The sequence below is a fragment of the Amblyomma americanum genome, chromosome 9, assembly GCF_052857255.1.
Source record: "Amblyomma americanum isolate KBUSLIRL-KWMA chromosome 9, ASM5285725v1, whole genome shotgun sequence".
Taxonomy (NCBI): domain Eukaryota; kingdom Metazoa; phylum Arthropoda; class Arachnida; order Ixodida; family Ixodidae; genus Amblyomma; species Amblyomma americanum.
In genome coordinates this window covers 79,795,329-79,815,800 of record NC_135505.1, presented here as the reverse complement: position 1 = coordinate 79,815,800, position 20,472 = coordinate 79,795,329, and the positions used below count along the sequence as shown (strand labels likewise).

The following is a 20,472-nucleotide window of genomic DNA, read 5'->3' as shown; positions in this document are numbered from 1 at the left end:
AAGCCCTCCCTTTCCTTAATATTTTTTTTTTCTGTCTCCACTGCATTGCGTGTGTGTCAAAGAACACTTCGCCCTCGCGGGAATATACCGCGAGTGTGGGGAACGAACGCCTTTCGCTTTTTCCCTCAACTACCTCACTCTGTAAAAAGAAAAATTAGTAAACAACGTACCCTCCAGGTAAGAGTCCTGAAACCCTTAAGCTGGCGCATCGTGTCGTTCAGTCCTAGGACTGCAATCATCAAAATTAATATTTTTTTTCTGATTTTAATATGTTCTCGGACGAGCGGAGGGGGGACCGAACTTATCTGCTCGTACACGTACTCGTAGATAAGGCAAGGTGGATCAAGGTGCTCGCGGTCAGCCTGGTGCGGCGATCAGCGCCCCTGCACACTGAGTAGTCATTCCTCCTCCATTAAGGGCGGTTCACATGCAAGCGAATTGGCGAACAGAGCGAACAGCGGCGCGGCGCTGCGAAGCGGTTCGCGAGCTTTCGTTTCACATGCATCGCCGCTGCGCGTTTCCCACCGCTGCGAAAACCAATGTTGCTGGCAAAAGATATGCGCCTGCAACCAGTTTTGGTGGCCTGCAACCAGTTTTGTTGGCCTGAAAACACAAAAGAAAGCGTAATATAAAAGCATTATTTTGTCAATTCTTTTCACAGTTTCTTTAAATAAATATAATTCTTGCGTTTTAAGCATTAAACAGCACTTTATACAATTTATTTTTTAAACAAAAGTTCGTACGTGCGGCGTACAAACTCGCGTGGCAACGCCGGGCCGTCATTGGTTGAGATGCGGTGCTGCCGCGTCGCCGCCGCGAAAATTTCCAACTTGCCCGAACCTCGCCGCTCCAGCCGCTGGGGCTTTCTCCGCCGCTTGAGAGAGGGTGTACTCGCCGCCGCGGCGGAGTTCGCGAGCGGTTCGCTTGCATGTGAAACGGGCTTTACGGTAGGTTCCAACCAGCAAAAAGATGCACTCCAGCCGATATTAGAGGCGGCGTTAAACAGAGCTCAGAAGGAGCAGATGAAAAAATAAATAAACAGCGTACAGGCAGGACATTAGGAGAACCGAGTGGACCAGTTCCGGAAGCCTATCTTCGCTACTGTACTGCCGATGCACCGTTTTCTTCACTAAATCGCCGCGCATCAACCACAAAAAATTATTGCCGTCCACAGTCACCACCGTTGCAGTGGTCTCGATAACAATTTCTATACAGTCTTCAAACAGTGCATATGGAGTGGAAACATCTTTTGACGCATGGCCTTTGCACTGCAGATGACCTCTGCGGCTCACGCCGAATAATAATAATAATTGGTTTTTTGGGGAAAGGATAAAGGAGGAAGTGAAAGTAGAAAGGAAGAGAGAGGTGCCGTAGTGGAGGGCTCCGGAATAATTTCGACCACCTGGGGATCTTTAACGTGCACTGACATCGCACAGCACACGGGCGCCTTAGCGTTTTTCCTCCATAAAAACGCCGAAAAAATGGCTTTTGCTCACTTAGCGGAATATAATTTCTATGGTACCGATTTGACATTGAATAATGTCTTCTCTATCGCTCTGCAGAGTGCACTGCGGACGTCATCTTTCGTAAGGCTACTCACGACCAGTAGTGAAGGGACGTGCAGTTTTCCCAGCATCTCTATTCGCATTCCCTTGCCGTGCATAATGCTGCAGGGAAAGAACCGTCGGGGCGGAGCGGATGGAATACGGTATTCAGGCACCGGAAGAACAAGCCGCCATAGAAAGCGGGCCGCCCAGAAGACCTAAGTAAAATATATCACAGAAACAGGCGGGCCAGGAAAACGAACGAGAGAGAGAGAGAGAAAACAGAGAAAAGCCGGATCGCGGGACGCAGGCTGGAGAGGGGCCCGTGGGACGCGGAGGAAGGTGCCGGGCGAAAAAGACAGGCAAGTGAGAGGAAAAAAAAAAACGCGAGAAAGGCCAGGTTAACGCATATTGATGTTAAGGTGTGCCTGGGGAGCACATTCCTTCTTTTTTCCAGATGATGAAAAACAAAGGCCATACCCGCCTGAGGAATGAAAGAAAAAAGATAGCTCGGAAAGATGAAAGAAAGAAGACCTCAAGGGGAGGGCGGGAACGACAGGCTTTCAGCGTCCTTTTTTCGTTCGTGATGCGAACGCGGTTACGCATATAACTGTGAAGGCCAGAGTGCAGTGGGGAGCGCCTGCACAGTGACGGTGGGCGTGCCCTCGCCCTCTGCTTGCTACGCTTGCCAGCGGCTGAGCGATCCTTGTCGTCGCTCCCCTAGCGGTGGCAATAAGTAGAGTCTAGAACGTGCGGTGTTGCGTTACACATGGGTCTACGAAATTAGAGGCATTTAGCATAGCGGTGACGTATTAGCGCCGACAAGCACCGGATTAACGTACGCTGGATCTGCAAGCGCAATGCGCCCACCTCTGCGGTTTACGTTTACGGTAGTATGTATGTCTCTTCTATGCAATATCTCTTTAGCATAGCAAACATAGCGAAGTAAGCTTTAGCGCAGCAAAGACGTACTAGCGACAGACGAATATCAGGTTACGTATACCGCTAAAAATGTATGTATACATCTCTATTCAACTCCATATACACCTAAATACAGCTCCTGATCTGTCGTACTTTGTCACAGTGCGGGTGCAGGTGAATAGTTAATACCAAGGGAATGCCCTTCGGTCGAGCTGTAGTCGAAGCAAAAAGACATCATCATAATCGGCTTTACTACGCCAAGTGCAGGGCAAAGGCCTCTCCCATACCTGACCAGTTAACTCTGTCCTCTACCCACTGTGTCCCCCCTGTCCCTGCAAACTCCTTCAGAGCGGCCCATAAAAGGTGATAATCCCTTCCCCCCTCTATTCATTGTGGTGCGGCTTCCTGCATTGTCACGCTAACAGCGTCACGAGAATCGGCCGACGCCACTGGCTCGAAGAGGGTCTTTTCACGGGGAAAAGCCGCTGCGTTCTTGAGTTGTACCCGACTACAGCATCTTCGGTTCGCCCAGTGCGTCGTCTGCTTTTTTTGGTCCGCCGCGTCCGCTTGCCAATGGCCTGCCAGCATCGGAACGCATACGAGTTTCTAGTGACGTGTGAACACGAGATGCGCGGGCCGCGGACCGACGATCCGTGGTATGAATCAGGCTTAACCACCATCGGTTATCTTGCCTCCGTATTAGCTGCCCTGCCCAAGCCCATTTATTCCCCTTGATTTGAGAAAGACTCAATCACTGTCCAACTGTTCAGTCCGTCGACAATGCCTCATGACAGGCGCTGAGAGGAAGCCAAACTTTCCATGCATCTAAACCACTTATGCGTATATTTTTATATTCCCGAGCGTAACTCATTTGACAGGCAGACACGTACGGAAACAGTGTACGTACGCAGACGGAGGCAGACAAGAAATAGGGTCGGTCAAAGCAGGCGCCAGCACAGCGTGCGAAGGCACACAGAAAGCCTCCGAGTCAAGAGGCCACAGTTTCTATCAAAATGATCACTCGAATTCCCCGGCTTCGCGTACGTGCAGTGACCCCTAACCTAACCCGAAGGGGAGTGCGTCCTCATTAACGATGCGAAGACTTTCTAAGCAATGTGCATTTTCCATGCGGAAGGAAGTACGGGACACGAGCAAGAGAACGCAGTGAAACAGCAAAAAAACAAAATATAAAGAAATCGCGAAAACACGGCCGGATCAGTTTCCGGGTTCGCACTGGGGGTGCACTCACAAATGTCGCGCAGCGGGATATACCGGAGATAGCGCGCTTGTACCAAGACATCGCCATCGTCTGCGTGTAGAATACGACTTCGACTTGTCCCACAGATGGAAAGATTATTTTGCGATTCACTGCAGAAATGAACTCCAGGGCTCGCCAGCGAAAGTTTCGCAGCACCTTTGAGGTTTATGGTCTATGAGGGATTAACGTCCCGAAGCGACTCAGGCATTGAAGGACGCCGTAGTGAACGGCTGCGGAAATTTCCGCCACGTGGAGTTTTTTAACGTGCACTGATATCGCACAGCACACGGGCCTCTAGAATTTCGCCTCCATCGAAATTCGAGCGCCGCGGCCGGGATTGAACCGGTGTCTTTTGCAGCAGCACTTTTGCGTCCGTACCCCAGGCCTCATTTCGATAAAGCTACCATGAGTTGGAAAACGTGCACTGCCGATACATGGCCACGCAGCTGGTAAAATGATTGGTATCCATACAATTCAAGTGAGCTCGGGGGAATAGGAAAGAGAAAGCAGTGCTGGACGAAGAAGATATATCCTAGCCAAAATTCACGCGGACTACTATAAGCAGACCGTGGAGATGCATTATTGCAGCAATTGCAACCTGCGTTTTCCGAGTGCGTGTGCAAATTCTGTTGGTATCTTTTTCGCCAGGAACGTGATGCCCTTCTCGACAGCGCCGCCAACCAGCCTCACGACGCGGAACCCGTTCGTGTGACACGTTGTATAGCGTGCGCACATAGCAGCCAAGGAGGTGCACACCGGCACAAACAGCGGCACTAATATACAAGATGCGGAGAGTACTCCAGCTCGAGGCTGTACGGGAAGCGACAGAGGGTGCAGATAGAATAAAGGCGCCGACTACAGACCGTCGTCGTTTTCGGTGGTAGTGGTGTTGACAGTCCTTTTATTGAAAGAGCCGCCGCGGTGGCTGAGTGGTTACGGCGCTCGGCTGCCTGCCCGAAAGACGCGGGCTCGATCCCGGCCGCGGCGGTCGAATTTGATGGAGGCGAAGTTCTACAGGCCCGTGTGCTGTGCGATGTCAGTACACGTTAAAGAACCCCAGGTGGTCGAAATTTCCGGAGCCCTTCACTGCGGCGTCCCTCGTAGCCTGACTCGCTTTGGGACGTTAAACCCCCATAAACCAAACCAAACCTTTTTTTGAAAGAAACAAAAAGATAACGGAAGGAAAAGTTGGGTGTCGGCAGGGGCAACCCCGCTGGAAATGAAAAGGAGAGAAGAGATAGGGAAGCGATATTCCGCTTTGGCCCATGCAGACGAAAAGAAGCTCAGTAATAAAACTCTTTCCATGCGCGAACGCGGAGTACTATTGCCAGCGCTGATCGGCAAAGACACCCGGCCACCATTGAATGTTAAAACACGGCAGCCGTGAAAACGTCATTAAAGGTGGCTGACGCCACTGGCTGGACGACCTCCTCTGAGAGGCATATGCCACTATATTCTTGAGTTGCATCCGACTATAGCAGTCATATCCGCGCTAACGTCGGACTAGACGACTGCGGTAATACATTTAATGTTCTGTGATGATGCCTGAGTTGACAATATCTCCTTCTTAAGGAAACTCCACTAAGAAGCCGGTGTATTTTACCACGGCTCTCTTCTATGCCTTCCCCCGCTTCATCTTAATGGCTAAAAAGTGAATCGGCAAATGCGCCTTACAGAAGGACTTTCAACCTGCGGCACTTCCATGAAGTCGAGGTCATCCGCTTTGCAGCTGCCACGCCCGCTAGCAGGTTCATGCTACCAGGGGCAAGGCGGCTGACCACGGCGTCATGACCAGAATTCGACGCCACTCGCTGGCGGGGCGTTTTTGAAAGGAATTCGCTGCTCGGTTCTCGACTTATACCCCTGTCACACGGCCAGTTTCAATGCCCCTCGAGTCAAGGGCCCTCGAGATTCTCAATCGCCATCGAAGTCGAAGGAGTTGTGTCGCTGCTACACGGCAAATCTCAATGGCCACTGAAATGGTTCTCGCGTCTCACGCCAAGCTTGTGTGGCGCCACAATCGCTACTTCGGATTTTGCAAAAATGACAAAAATATTCATGAATGTGTACTAAATGCTTATATACACGCATACGCGCATGTCGCTTAAAACCCCGTTTAATAGCACGTACGCGACGGACAGATGCAGACATTGCTGTAGCCACTCTAATACAAGACGAGCCAAAACGAAGCCAGTCCAACTGCGTCAGAGCGCTGCTTCGTCAGGCTTAAGACCTGGTAAATCGCCTTGATATCTGAAACACAAAAGCTATTTGTCTCTTGAAAGTTTATGCGAGGGTAATAATGGGCAAATCGAAGGCGAATACAACAGTTTAGAACCCGATATTGCTTTGAGGGATTAGCGACGAAGCTGTTATCGCTGTGAAGCGGGCGCGCAGGGCGCCGCCACGTTGACAACTATGTACGCAAGCAACGCTAAGACCACAACGAAAATTAATGCGCTTAAAACCAGGTTGATACAATTTTATAATTAGTGTACAGACTGCTTGCATTAAAGTTTGGCCGAATAATGTTTGTTCATGCTTTTGTACCGAGAATGCATCGTGTACGAAAGTGTGCGTTGGAATCTCTTGAAGCCAAGCTAGCAACCTCGGGGCAGCGCTCGAAGGCCCTCGAAATCTCGATGCAGTTCCGCGCTGCTCCTTTGACTCGATAGACCATTGACTCGATGGCCATAGAAACTGACCGTGTAGCAGCGCTCGATCGCCTTTGAGTCGATTGACTATCGGTTCGAGGGCCTTTGAAATGCCCGTGTGACAGGGGTATTAAATCCTAGTGCAGTTCGAGCGGTCGAACGATAGAGCAGGTAGTTGATCCCGCACTGACCTTTCGGTCCAGGTCCGAGGGCACCTTCTTCTTGCCGCCGTCGGTCTTCTTGGAAGGACCCTTCTGCACGGGCGGCTGCGCGGGCGGCGGGCTTGGCGTGGACGAGGTCCCGTTGAGCGAGCCGTCCAGGGAGTCCTCGGCGCCGTAGGGGGCGTCGCCGCCCTCGTGCGGCAGGCCGGAGTCGCGGCCGTCGTCATCGTCGTCGTCGTCCAGGCCCGCCTTCCGGGAGCCGCCGTTGATGGGCACGCCGTCCACGACGTCCGCGATGACGCCCGGGAGCTGCGGCTCCAGGGAGCCGCCGTCGGTCGCGCCGTTCGTCGTCGCCGGCCTTCGAGGCAGAAGAGGAGCAGGGTTACCGACAGGCTCGCGAGAAGCGCCGACGACCGCTCTGTACGCGCGCAGCCTGCTTCAATGAAAGAAGAGTCAACAGCTTACATAGCTTCCAACGAGGCTCACAGAGAAAAGAGATTATGCTAACGGAGGGAACTTCGGCAGTACTTCCGTTAGGCCATAATTCTGACAACTGATCAGAAAAGCATTGGGACATTCGCGACAGGTCAAAGAGGTGTTATGTGGAATTTAATGTCCTGAGGCGATGCAAGAGCTACGAGGGACGCTGTAGTGGTGGGTTCCGATTATAGATAATCTGGGGTTCTTCGGAACAAATAGAAAGAAGGGGCATTCAGAGGCTTGTCTCTTTGTACTGTCCCTGCAGAAGTACGATTTTCCTAACTGCGCAGAACGAACTTCCGCAGCATTGCACTTTACTTTTCTTAACCAGGACGCTTAGCGGGAGACGGGGTGCGGATGAACTGGCGATGTACAACTTTAAGCGAAATGATGTCAATCCGGGTGAGTACGAGTTTGCGTGCACCTAAGAATACTTACAGAGCTTTCTTTGTAGCTTTATGGCTAAGCTCATGTGGGCTTCAATGGCAACTACTCATTCGTGCGAAAAATGCCCCACCACGGGTCTCGAAACTCATTGAGCTGTCTCCTATCCCGCTGAACGCGCAGACTGCAAAACTTTTGTCCAGGCGTCCATGTACCCGTGCTCGCCGGTGTTGGAGGCGACGTCATCGTCCGAGAGGCACGAGTGCGCGCGGGACAGCGCCGGCGACGAGCAGGCCGACGACGAGTCCTCGTCGACGACGTCTCCCACCAGGTCGGCCGCGGTCACGGCGGCGGCCGCCTCGTCCTCCCCGGCGGTCTGCAGCAGCTGCTGCTCCTGCTCCTCGATCTCCTTCTCGAGCTGCACCAAGCCGGGGGGCTCGACGCCGAACCGCGACGCGATGCGGCCCAGCTCCAGCAAGCACAGCACCACGCAGCGGGGCTGGTTGTGCAGCACTGCGAAGACGCGGTCGGGTTAGTCAAGCGGCATGCATTCGAGAGACAAGAGAACAGACAAGGTGAGGGACAAGAGGAGGGACAAGGTGAGGGACAAGAGGAGGGACAAGAGGAAGGACAAGATTAGGGTCAAGAGGCGGGACAAGAGGAGGGATAAGATGAGGGACAAGTAAAGGGACAGGAGGAGAGACAAATGGAGGTACAAGTAGAGGTACAATTAGAGGAACAAGTCGAGGAATACAAGGGGAAGAGGGAAAGGGGCAAACTAGAGTTTAGTAAGAGGTACGCGTGAGAAAACGCTATTGAAAAAAATACGACCACATATCAAACCGAAGAGAAGGCACTGCTTCGCTGAAATGACTTCTCATTAGAGCGATATATGTACGAGAAACTTTTTTTTGTCGGAGTTCTTGAGCACCACTGTTGCTATAGTCGTGCCGTTAATTGACAACCCACGTTCATCATCAACTGATCAACAAAAATATCACGCCGGCGGCACACATGGATATGGAGACGGCGAGAAAGTGGTGGCGGCCACATGGCGAAGTGTACTTAAGGAGCCTCGTGGGGCGAAGCAACGATATTCTTATCGTAATAATTCGTTACGCATTTCTTACGGGCTAAAGCTGTGCACGTGGGCAGTGAGGGGAGAGGGGGGCTACTTGGTAGCTCCGGGTAAATTTGGTGCAGGGCTTTTGACGTGTCATTTATTTGATTGCCTGCGCGACCACTCATTATAGAGGAGATGGAGGCGTGCAAGAAAAAAACGACTATAAATTGCTTCCCGCTTATAACAAGCTAAGAAAAAAGGCAGCATTTATGGGAACACTGCACTGTCCCACGAGCACAGTGCTTCAAAAGAGGCATACAATAAGGTACTGCGAAAAAATAGCGCACAATGGGATGAGCTTCAGCCTGAAACAGCTCGCCCAATGAATAAGCATCTAAAGGAAGTTTCTTTTAGAAATTTGATCTGTGCATGTTTGTTTCGGACGTACTAGCAGATGGTCTAATGAAATCTTTCCAGTGTGAAGGACGCCAAACGCCGAAGTCTGCAAGATTTATGGCTGCGTATCTTTAGAAACATGCACAGTTGGCTTAGGCTGCGTTTCTGGGCCGATGAAAGCCATATTCGGGACGCCATGAATCGGACTTTTTTCATCTCCATCTCCCTCATACAAACGCAACTGCCCCAGTTGCCCTCCAGTTCTAGGCTGACATGAGCCAGGGTCAATCTGGAATAACACACCGTCAAAATAGGCGAGAGATGGTGAGTCATTAGGACGGCGCACTCTTGAGTACGTTGCACGTACAGCTGCAGCCAGTAATACGAAGAACGCTTCGATGTTCCAGCTACTCCCTGGCATTGCGTAAACCAGAGAGAAGCTTCCTTTTAAGCGCCAACGCACATGCACCAGTTATTTGCGTAAGTACACTCTAAACAAAAGGAGTAAAAAGGGGGTAAAACTGTCCTCTAGCGCGCACCCTTTTATAAAAGGGTGTTCGCTAGAGGACAGTTTACACCCTTTTTACTCCCATATAGGTGTTTTGTGTTTAGAGTGTACCCAATAACTATTCGCTTTCACTCGGCAACGCCTCAGGGCAATTTTATCGCCGAGGCATGCTTCATACCATTGTGGCCGTGGCTGTACTCTACGATGTGCTCATTGACTACGTGTATCATTCGTGGTGACACGCAGTCTGCTAGCAGCTGTGGTCCCTGACGCCCACTGGTTCACATCTTAACCGCTATAAGCCGCCGGCAGTACCCAAATTATTCTAGCCAAGACTGCCAGGAGTTTGCCGAGCTCGTTAACGTCACTTCCAATTCATTCAAGCTGAAATTGCGGGGCCAAAAAAAGGGGGTGGGGGGAGGTCGTGTTCGGGCACGTCTCCCAGAATATAAATAATGCTTCCCTATCTTTCCGACGCAACAACAATTGTGACTCAATGCAACGGGCAGCGGCAAATGGTATACTACCTTTCGGAGCGGAGGAGAAATCTGGCAGCCTTTTTCTCAGCAACATTTATCACCATTTCGTCACTTGCCGGAAAGGGACGGTGAGAAGAGACCGACTTAAAGGCGCTCCCCAAAGTGCGACGTCAACTTGTCAGCGCGCAGCACAGACCTTTCGCTTGACTTCGTCAGTGAACACCTGGCTTTTACGGGCTCCGTGAGAGTATAGGGAAGCGCCAGTCCTGTCACCTTTCAGACGCTCGAGAAGCAGACAAATTGGGCCTAATGGTGCTGGCACGCTCGACAAAACGGTAAGGGCGTAAACAAAAAAGAAAGAAAAAAAGACTGAGGCTGAGAAAGCGCGAAAGGAATCTCAGGTGACGCTATTCTTAGCACAGCTATTCGTTGCCTCGCAGACGCTGTCGTTAACGCTTTCGGGCCGGTACCGAACAGGCCCACGCGGGAGTATTTGTCACCCAAAACTAGATCCATAACACTACCGGCTCGTTAAGAACGCGCGTTTCGTAACTTGGGGGTATGCCATTAGAGTGACAGGCCGTTTTCTTTCTTAGCATTTCTTGGCGTTTTACACGCTGCTAGTCGAGTCAGTAGTGTCGTGCAAGCTCTCAACGGCACGACAGCGGGCTTAGAGTTTCTTTTTTTTTTTGACACCCTAGCTGAGCGCGTTCCATTACAAGAGAGTGAAGCAGACAAATTGAACATAACGGTGCCTGTCAAGCGCAGAAAGAGTAAAGGTATCCGCAAAAGGTACGTGACAAGGAAGCATTCGACAAGACTGATTATCCAGAGTGAAGTTGACAAATCTCTCTGGAACCTGAATGCCGAAGCTGGCTTGAAAGTGCCGCACGAAAGAGAAACCTAATGCTAAGGAACCGGAACCGGGCCTTAAGGAGCGTAGCTCCTCTATGATACACTGTTCTCCAAGAGGCCAAACCCTGACTGCACCAACTTTAAGGCTTTTCTGTTTCTTTCTTAAGCGTACGAAGATGACAGTATACTACAGAGCTGCTCACGTAAGGGGGCGGGTGGGCTGGAGGGGGGTGGAGCAATTTCTTTACGCTCAGCTCCACAGGTAGAGCCTTCGCCGGAAATCTTTAGGTTCTATCGCTTCAGCTGTGTGTAGTAGGCAGCGTATGGGAAGGGCCGCTGAAGCTAAAACACTCCGCAGGACGGCCAGAGCCGTCGCCCTCGCCTTTTAAAGAAGCTGCGAAAGGGGCTCTAATAAAGTTGTGTCATGCTGGCATGTTAAAGCACGCCGCATAATGAATAGTGTCCAGCGAGAACTTTTTAAATTCGCTTTGTAGAAGCTGAGTTAGCTGTAGTCGAAATTTGAATTGCAACGTCTTCGCGCCTTTCTCTCTCTTCTCTTCACTTTTTGCACGCTGGAAGGTAGGCGCTTCCCCGCAGACCCCCCTCTGGGAGCGGTGCTTCCCGGCCCGCCGGAGCTAAGCGGCTTATTGGCCGCGGCCACGGTAGCTGCCTGACGTCTGAAAGAATCCAACCAATCATTGAGTAAAGGTACTGCGCAAAATAATACAAACATGGACGAGAAGGGCACAGGGACGGGCGCAGACTCGCGATTGGGTTTATTCAGAACAACACATACTTATAACTTCCACACCACCATGTCAGTCACTGAGCGCTAGCCAGAAATCTGCATTCTGTCTGATAAAGTCTTATCGAGGTATCACTCACGCCGTCATCTCTTTTGTTCCTAATGAAAAAAGCCTCAGCAAGTTCACGCGCCATCTGATCACGGCTACGCCTCAAAATCCTCGTTTTCGGCAGCAAAGGCAGGCATGGGCTATCACGCGTAGCCGAAGGGCATGCGCTACAGTGTAAGGGCAGATTAGATCCTTTTCCGGTCTTAATCGAAAGCTGGTGTTACCTCAGCCGGTCATTTACACATCGGCCCGTTTGACCGATGTAAGCTTTTCCACATGTCAGTGGGATCTCGTAAACAACCCCCTCAGAGCACTTGACGAACTCAGTGGCGTGACGCTTCGTGCAACCTCGCACGCTCCTTTCTCGGGCAGCAATCCGAGGGCAGAGTGAGGCCAATTTGCGCGGGGCAGAAAATACCACCGGCACGCCGTAGCGATTAGCTACGTTCTTCAAGTTGTGTGATACCCTGTGTATGTAGGGAACAACCGTCGGCCTGATTTTTTCTCGGACGGGATCTTCCTGGGGTGCTCTCGCTTTCAATCTCCGTAGTAGCTTTTCCGCCACGGCGACGACAACTGGAAAAGGGAACCCAGCCCTCAGCAACCTACCAACCTGATTGTTGAGGCTGTCATGCACCAGATGAACGTACGACCTCTCCAAGGCTCCCTTCAGGCAGAATGTAGCAATGGCCCGTTTTACCGTCTTGGAATGTGCGGATTCGTATGGCAACAGGTCTTTTCGGGCTCGTGGCGAGTACATCCAGCAAGTGTGATCTGGCTTTAAACACAGGTTGATATCTAAAAACTGCAATCTATTATCGTCAGGTAATTCGTAGGTGAAGGTTAGACCCGTCCCGTGTCGTTTAAAAACCGATAAAATCTCTTGCACGGAGTTCGTGTGTGTCAAACCAGGTCGCTCTTTAAGAAAAACCAGATAGTCGTCCATGTATCTAAAAACCTTATAAACATACTTGTCCAAATAACAAACCAGATCACAATCAATACTGCCCAAGAAAATGTCAGCCAACACAGGTGCCACACAAGAGCCAATACAAATACCCTCGCGTTGAACCAGGACCTGGTTCTCAAAGGTTGCAAAGGTTGACTCGAGATAGAATTCAAGTAGTGACATGAAGTTGTCCTGGGACAAACCACTGGCGTTTTGAAAACAAACGACCCCATTATCTTCAATGCAAGAACTAACAGCACGAAACAGAGCATCATGTGGTATAGAAAAAAAAAACAGGTTTTCTACGTCAAACGAAACAGCGTACCCCACTTTTGAGAGTAAAAGGTGCATATTGTCACGTAGTGGTGACGGCAGTCGAAGCAGCGATGAAGACGGACGAAAGGGTCTTCTAAAAGAACTGTTTATTGGGCTGACTTGCACACAAAATGGACTGATTCACTCGTCGGCGGCGAAGCGACAAGCGTGCTCGGCGGTCGTCGAACAGAATGCCCGCCGCTGTCGGCCGTGCTCAATTTAAAGCTGATAGCGAACATTCGAGATAAAGGGCGCAAAGTTACTAGAACATTCCGGAACAACGTAGAATCAGCTTTGCCTGGCTGCGATCAATCGAAATAAATCTAGTCGCGTCTTGCGTCGCAAACAAAGCGATAAGGTGGTGTCGCGGCAGATTTGAAAAACGAACGAACACTGCAAATATTGGCGGCATTACTCCCCTCTAAAAGAACCATCGACCCGATGCATTAAAACAAATAATGCGACTAGTAAGGGAAAAAAAACGGATCTTGCGAAAATAGAGCATGGAAATGCAGCGGCCTTTAGCGCGCATAATACGGCTTCAGACGGACTACATGGACAACTTCTGGTCGTACGCGGCGTCGCTGGGATGCAGTCATTGCGTCAGGGATGACTTCATAATCCAGTTCACCCAGCCGACGAAGAACCTTGTACGGGCCGAAATAGCGGCGCAAAAGCTTTTCACTCAATCCACGGCGGCGAATGGGCGTCCACACCCAGACTTGGTCTCCTGGCTTGTATTCCGCGTTGCGTCTTCGTAGGTTGTAGCGTCTGGCGTCGGACCGCTGCTGATCTTTGATCCGTAATCGGGCAAGCATTCGAGCTTCTTCTGCGCGTTGAAGGTAGGCGGCAACGTCGACGTTCTCTTCTTCTGTAACGTTGGGCAGCATGGCGTCTAGCGTGGTCGTGGCATCCCTGCCATGGACGAGCCTAAAAGGCGTCATCTGGGTGGTCTCCTGCACTGCGGTGTTGTAGGCGAAGACGACGTAAGGCAGGATGACATCCCAGGTTTTATGTTCGGCATCGACATACATAGCGAGCATATCGGCGATGGTTTTGTTCAGGCGCTCGGTCAGTCCGTTGGTCTGCGGATGGTATGCAGTTGTCCTCCGGTGGCTGGTGTGGCTGTAGCCCAGGATGGCTTGCGTGAGTTCCGCCGTAAATGCTGTTCCTCTGTCCGTGATGAGCACATCGGGGGCACCGTGTCGAAGAAGAATGCACTCCACGAAAAATTTGGCCACTTCTGCTGCTGTTCCGTTCGGTAGGGCTTTCGCCTCGGCGTAGCGGGTCAGGTAGTCGGTCGCTATGATGATCCACTTATTTCCAGATGTTGACGTTGGGAAAGGGCCAAGCAAGTCCATGCCAATCTGCTGAAAGGGTCTTGCGGGAGGTTCAATGGGGTTCAGAAATCCTGCTGGTCGTGTGGGAGGAGTCTTTCGTCGCTGACAATCTCGGCATGTTTTCACATAGTGTGCGACATCGGCAGACAGTCGGGGCCAGTAATACTTGTCTTGAATGCGGCGGAGGGTGCGAGTAAACCCGAGATGTCCAGCTGTCGGCTCGTCGTGTGAAGCCTGTAGAACTTCTTCGCGGAGACAAGTAGGTACAACAAGGAGGTAGGCTGTTTTGTTCGCTGTAAAGTTCTTCTTCACAAGGACCTCATTCTGCACACAGAAAGAAGACAGTCCTCGCTTGAATGAAGCGGGGGGTGAAGAAACCTTGCCTTCCAGGTACTCGATGAGGCCTTTTAGGTTGGGGTCCGAGCGTTGCTGCTGAGCAAACGAGCTTGCGCTGATGGGTCCCAGGAAGGCGTCCTCACCGTCGTCCAGCGGCGGTGCATCTACAGGGGCTCGTGAGAGGCAATCGGCGTCAGTGTGCTTGCGTCCGGACTTGTAAACGACGGTGACGTCAAACTCCTGGAGACGCAGACTCCATCGAGCGAGTCGGCCAGAGGGATCCTTCAAATTGGCAAGCCAGCAGAGCGCGTGGTGGTCGCTGACCACCTTGAACGGCCGTCCGTAGAGGTAGGGGCGGAATTTCGACGTAGCCCAGATGATGGCAAGGCACTCCTTCTCAGTGGTCGAATAGTTAGCCTCGGCCTTGGAAAGGGAACGGCTAGCGTATGCGATGACCTTCTCCAGCCCGTCACTTTTTTGAACGAGAACGGCGCCTAGTCCCACGCTGCTTGCGTCGGTGTGAACTTCAGTATCGGCGTTTTCATCAAAATGCGCAAGGATCGGTGGGGACTGTAAACGACGCTGAAGTTCCTTGAAAGCTTCTGCTTGCGGCGCTTCCCATTTAAACGACACGTCTGCCTTCGTCAGTTGGGTCAGGGGCTCGGCGATGCGCGAAAAGTTTTTCACAAATCGTCGGTAATATGCGCATAGTCCGAGAAATCTGCGCACTGCTTTCTTATCGGCCGGCGGTTGAAACTGTTCAATAGCAACTGTTTTCTGCGGGTCTGGGCGTACTCCTTCCTTGCTAACGATGTGGCCTAGAAACAGCAGCTCTTCGTAGGCAAAGTGGCATTTCTCTGCTTTCAAGGTTAGGCCAGACGACTTGATTGCGTCTAGTACTGTTCGAAGTCTTTTGAGGTGCTCTTCACAGTTCGAGGCGAAGACAACGACGTCATCTAAATATACCAGACAAATCTGCCACTTCAGGCCTGCCAGCACTGTATCAATTACTCGCTGAAACGTCGCTGGTGCGGAACAGAGACCAAATGGCATCACCTTGAACTCAAACAGCCCATCCGGAGTTATGAATGCTGTCTTCTCGCGATCTCTTTCGTCGACCTCAATTTGCCAGTAGCCGCTCTTGAGGTCCATCGATGAGAAATATTTGGCGTTGCAGAGGCGGTCCAGTGTGTCGTCGATGCGGGGGAGGGGGTAGACGTCCTTCTTTGTTATGTTGTTCAAGCGGCGGTAATCCGCGCAGAATCGAAGTGCGCCGTCTTTCTTTCTCACTAGAACAACCGGTGCCGCCCATGGGCTGTTTGAAGGCTGGATGACGTCGTCGCGAAGCATTTCTTCGACTTGGTCCCGGATGGCTTGTCGTTCTCGCGGAGACACACGGTAGGGGCTTTGACGGAGAGGTCGGACGTGTTGATCCGTTATAATGCGATGCTTGGCAATTGGCGTCTGTCGCACCTTCGGCGATGTCGAAAAACACTCACTGTAGTTTTGAAGCAGATTGCGGATCTGGTCTTGTCTGTTCCGGTGCAGGGCTGGGTTGATGTCGAAAGTGGGCGAGTTCTCTTGGTCAGGCGGATCTTCTGCGGAGGGGTCGGAGAGGGCGAAGGAATCTCGTACGTCAGATATTTCGTCGTAGAAAGCAATCGTCGTTCCTCTGTTAATATGCCGGTATTCTTCGCTGAAGTTAGTCAGCAGTACTTCGGCCTGGCCATTGCGGAAATGTGCGATGCCTCTTGCGATGCTGATTCCTCGGTCTAGTAGCAACTGCATGTTCCCCTCGATGATGGCTTCAGTGTTTATGGCTTTCGTGGCGCCTACGGTCACGATAACGCTTGAACGGGGTGGGACGCTCACTTCTTCCTCCAGGACACTTAGGGCAACGTGATTTTCCCGAGTTTTCATCGAAGCGATGACTTCGTCCGTCGAAAGCGTGATCAGCTTGGATCGCAGGTCGATGATCGCCTGATGCTCATTAGGGAAATCCATACCCAATATCACTTCGCGGGAGCATTGCGGTAGCACAACAAAGGTCGCTGGATAGGTATGTCCTTTGACAGTCACTCGCGCTGTGCATCGTCCTGATGGCGTAATGAGGTGGCCCCCTGCGGTGCGAATTTGTGGGCCGTCCCAAGCCGTTGTGACTTTTCTGAGCTGCGCAGCGAATGTTCCATTCATCACCGAGTAATTGGCTTCTGTGTCGACTAGGGCTGTCCACTTTCCGGCCGTCGATAGTGATTTCTAAGTCGGAGGTCCTGACTCTTGCATTACATGTCGCTCTCGGCTTCGGGTCACGGCTTCGTCGCGCATGCGAGTCACGGGTGGGGCGTGTGGTCGAGGCTTTTCTGGGTGGCGGCGTCGTTTTGAAGGCAGTTTGCGTCGCGGTCGGGGTTGTCATTTTGTGCGGCGTCGGTGCAGCGAGTGTCGGTTCTTCATGCGGCGTCGCGGGTGCAGCGTCTTCATGGGGCGTGGTCGGTGGAGGATCTTCGGCGTTTAGCTCGTGAGCAACCTCACCTCCAGAGGTTGCTGCCTTTAGTTTCCCCTACGGGGGCTGTGCGACCTTCCTCGTACCGCGGCTGCGTAGCTGCGGCGTGGCGACGCAAAGCGCGAGGTTGACGGCGATGGTGAGCGCGAAAAGCGGTTCGGCGTGTACTCTTCTCGACGCAGGTACTCGTCGATTTTGTGCGGACGTTGTCCGAAGCGTGGTCGTGGGGCGTTAACGGCAAATCCTCGAAGACCGATACGTCGGTACGGGCACTGACGAAGAATATGGCCGGCCTCACCGCATTGGAAGCACAACGGCCGGTTGTCGGAAGTCCTCCAGGCGTCGCATTTCCTGGGGCTTGAGCGTCGGTCATAGGCTGGGCGGGCGGGGGCTGGGAGGCGGCGTTGTGGAACGATTGGCTCATCTCGGGGAGGACGTGGGGGTTGTCCCTGGGGCTGAGCAGTACTTACTGCAGCGGCGTAGGTCATGGCCTGGGGTTCTGAGGCCGTCGGGGTGCCAAGTGCCTGTTGCACTTCTTCCCGTATACCACATCCATCAGAGTCGCTGCTTGTGGCTGTGGGGAGGATGGCAGTAATCGGCGTAGCTCCTCTCGGACGATTTAGCGGATACCTTCCCGCAACCTGTCGCTGGTGGTGGCCGTCGTGTCCGAACGGATTGCACAGGCAGAGGATGGACGATTGTACTGCCGAGCTCGGACGTCGAGAGTCTTCTCAATCATGCAGGCTTCTTGCATGAACTCCTCGACCGGTTTTGGCGGCTGGCGGAAGAGGCTGCCAAAGAGTTGTTCTTTTACGCCGCGCATTAAAAACTGAACTTTCTTTTCCTCTGTCATCCCGGGATCGGCGCGAATTCGCTTTATCTCCTCGACGTAACTGCGGACGGGCTCATTCGGAAGCTAGATCCTGGACTCGAGGAGTCCTTCGGCTCTTTCTTTCCTCACGACACTGGTGAATACCTTCAATAGTTCTCTCTTGAATAGCTCCCATGTCGTAAGGGACGACTCGTAGTTTTCGTACCACGTGCGTGCGGAGCCATCCAATGAGAAAAAAACGTGTCCAATCTTTGTCGCATCATCCCACTTGTTGAATGACGCCACGCGCTCAAATTGGTCCAACCATTCTTCAGGGTCTTCGCCTAGGGATCCATTGAAAGTTGGCGGCACCCGCGGCTGCTGCAGTATGATCGGTGTCGACATCTTTGGCGAGGTTGCAGTGCTGGTAGCAGCGTCTTTTCGCTGTCTGGTGCGGTCCGGCAGTTTCCCGAACTCAGGCTCCTCTCCCTGGAGACGTCGGCTGGCTCGCTGAGCTGCTGGTTCGTCCTCGGGTGTGAAGCGCTCAGGGCTGGGTTCACGACTTGAAGGGGGCGTCCGGAACATGGAAGTTACCCCGCACCTCCACCAGATGTCACGTAGTGGTGACGGAGTAAAATTTCACAAGACATGGCTAGGTGGCTTGAGCCACCGCCCGATGTAAAGGGTTCAGCCGTATCCATCCATCCATCCATCCATCCATCCATCCATCCATCCATCCATCCATCCATCCATAAGGCATTGGGGTTTTAAGGACAGTGAAGGGAAAGTAGATTTTAAGCGGGTAGAAGTAACCAAGCGAAGGTTATCTGATTGGTGGCTAAAATCAAGACAAGAGTAAAATTTCATAAGTCATGGCTAGGTGGCTTGAGCCACCGCCCGATTTAAAGGGTTCAGCCTTATCCATCCATCCATCCATCCATCCATCCATCCAGTCGAAGGAGCGATGAAGACGAACAAAAGTTCTTCTAAAAGAAAACTGTTTATTGGGCTGACTTGCACCCAAAATGGACTGAATCACTCGGCGGCGGCGAAGCGACAAGCGTGCTCGGCGGTCGTCGAACAGAATGCCCGCCGCTGTCGGCCGTGCTCAATTTAAAGCTGATAGCGAACATTCGAGATAAAGGGCGCAAAGTTACTAGAACATTCCGGAACAACGTAGAATCAGCTTTGCCTGGCTGCGATCAATCGAGATAAATCTAGTCGCGTCTCGCGTCGCAAACAAAGCGATAAGGTGGTGTCGCGGCAGATTTGAAAAACGAACAAACACTGTGTGTCAAACCAGGTCGCTCTTTAAGAAAAACCAGATAGTCGTCCGTGTATCTAAAAACCTTAAAAACATACTTGTCCAAATAACAAACCAGATCACAATCAATACTGCCCAAGAAAATGTCAGCCAACACAGGTGCCACACAAGAGCCAATACAAATACCCTCGCGTTGAACCAGGACCTGGTTCTCAAAGGTTGCAAAGGTTGACTCGAGATAGAATTCAAGTAGTGACATGAAGTTGTCCTGGGACAAACCACTGGCGTTTTGAAAACAAACGACCCCATTATCTTCAATGCAAGAACTAACAGCACGAAACAGAGCATCATGTGGTATAGAAAAAAAAAACAGGTTTTCTACGTCAAACGAAACAGCGTACCCCACTTTTGAGAGTAAAAGGTGCATATAGTGCCCCTACCCACACCCTCCATATCCCTGACAGCGCCCCTCCAAGGCCATCCGACGTCTCGGTGGGTACATAGGGCATGTCGAAAGGCCGCGCGCGTGTCTAACCGGCTTATCGCCCCTACTCCTGCCAGCACTGCCGAAGCAGCATGCTGTAACAACCACATGGCATCCGTGACGTCATGAGTATCCCCTTGAATTTAAGAGAGGAATTTTATTGTACAGCGCACCTCTTCAGTAGTGCAGGTCGGAGTAGGCGGCAATAGGCCGATTTGACATGCGCGCGCGGCATTTCGACGTGCCCCGTGTACAACAGCACAGTAGCCACAAAGGCGTCGATGCACTCTCCCTATGCCTATTCCAAGAATAGCCACTCGGGACAACACAGAAGGAGTTGACTATTGACTATTATGGGTGATTGCGTGTACCGCGTTGTAGAAGAGCCAGGTCTCAGGTATGTGCCTGATTTGTGAACGTTATTTAAAGGGACACTGAGGAGAAATTGAAGTTGGCTTGTATCGATAGAATAGCAGCTCCTGATCACAAAAACGCCACTCTTACTGAAAACAAAGCTCTTGTAATGTAGAAAATAGCAAGAACCAAAATACAGGTGCCGCCGCCACAGGCCAATCTCACAAGTACAAGCGTGATGACTTCCTAGGACAAGAGGCGCCACCTTGGAGGAATTTTCCTTACTTCATGGAAACCACGTATCTCTGAGGCTGGCAAAGGAAGGTTGCGCACCGCACCGCTAGCCGTCAGAAATCACGGAGTCTGCGTTTACGTCACGTATCATGTCACTCCGTTCTGTGACGTCATAAGAGTTCTCCATGTCGTCATAAGAGTTCTCGAGTTTGAATCAGAGCGGCGGGAATAACTTTCTCAACTTCGAATCCAAATTTCTTTGAAATAAATGCATCTTTCGCGCCCGAACAAGCGGCAACAAAGCCATGAAATGCCGAACTATCAGATT

At 51.7% G+C, this 20,472-nt stretch overlaps 1 protein-coding gene across 4 annotated transcripts in view; it reads right to left on the bottom strand.

Moving 5' to 3' along the window:
• LOC144105465 (growth arrest-specific protein 2-like) overlaps nt 1-20,472 on the bottom strand; it is a 237,009-nt gene that overhangs the window by 22,600 nt on the left and 193,937 nt on the right. For all 4 annotated transcript variants that reach the window (XM_077638585.1, XM_077638587.1, XM_077638588.1 and 1 more), the window contains 2 exons: nt 7,618-7,915; nt 6,569-6,896 (listed from right to left, as the gene is read on the bottom strand). In XM_077638585.1, coding sequence (XP_077494711.1) covers nt 6,569-6,896; nt 7,618-7,915 — 626 coding nt within the window. The remainder of the gene's footprint in view (nt 1-6,568; nt 6,897-7,617; nt 7,916-20,472) is intronic.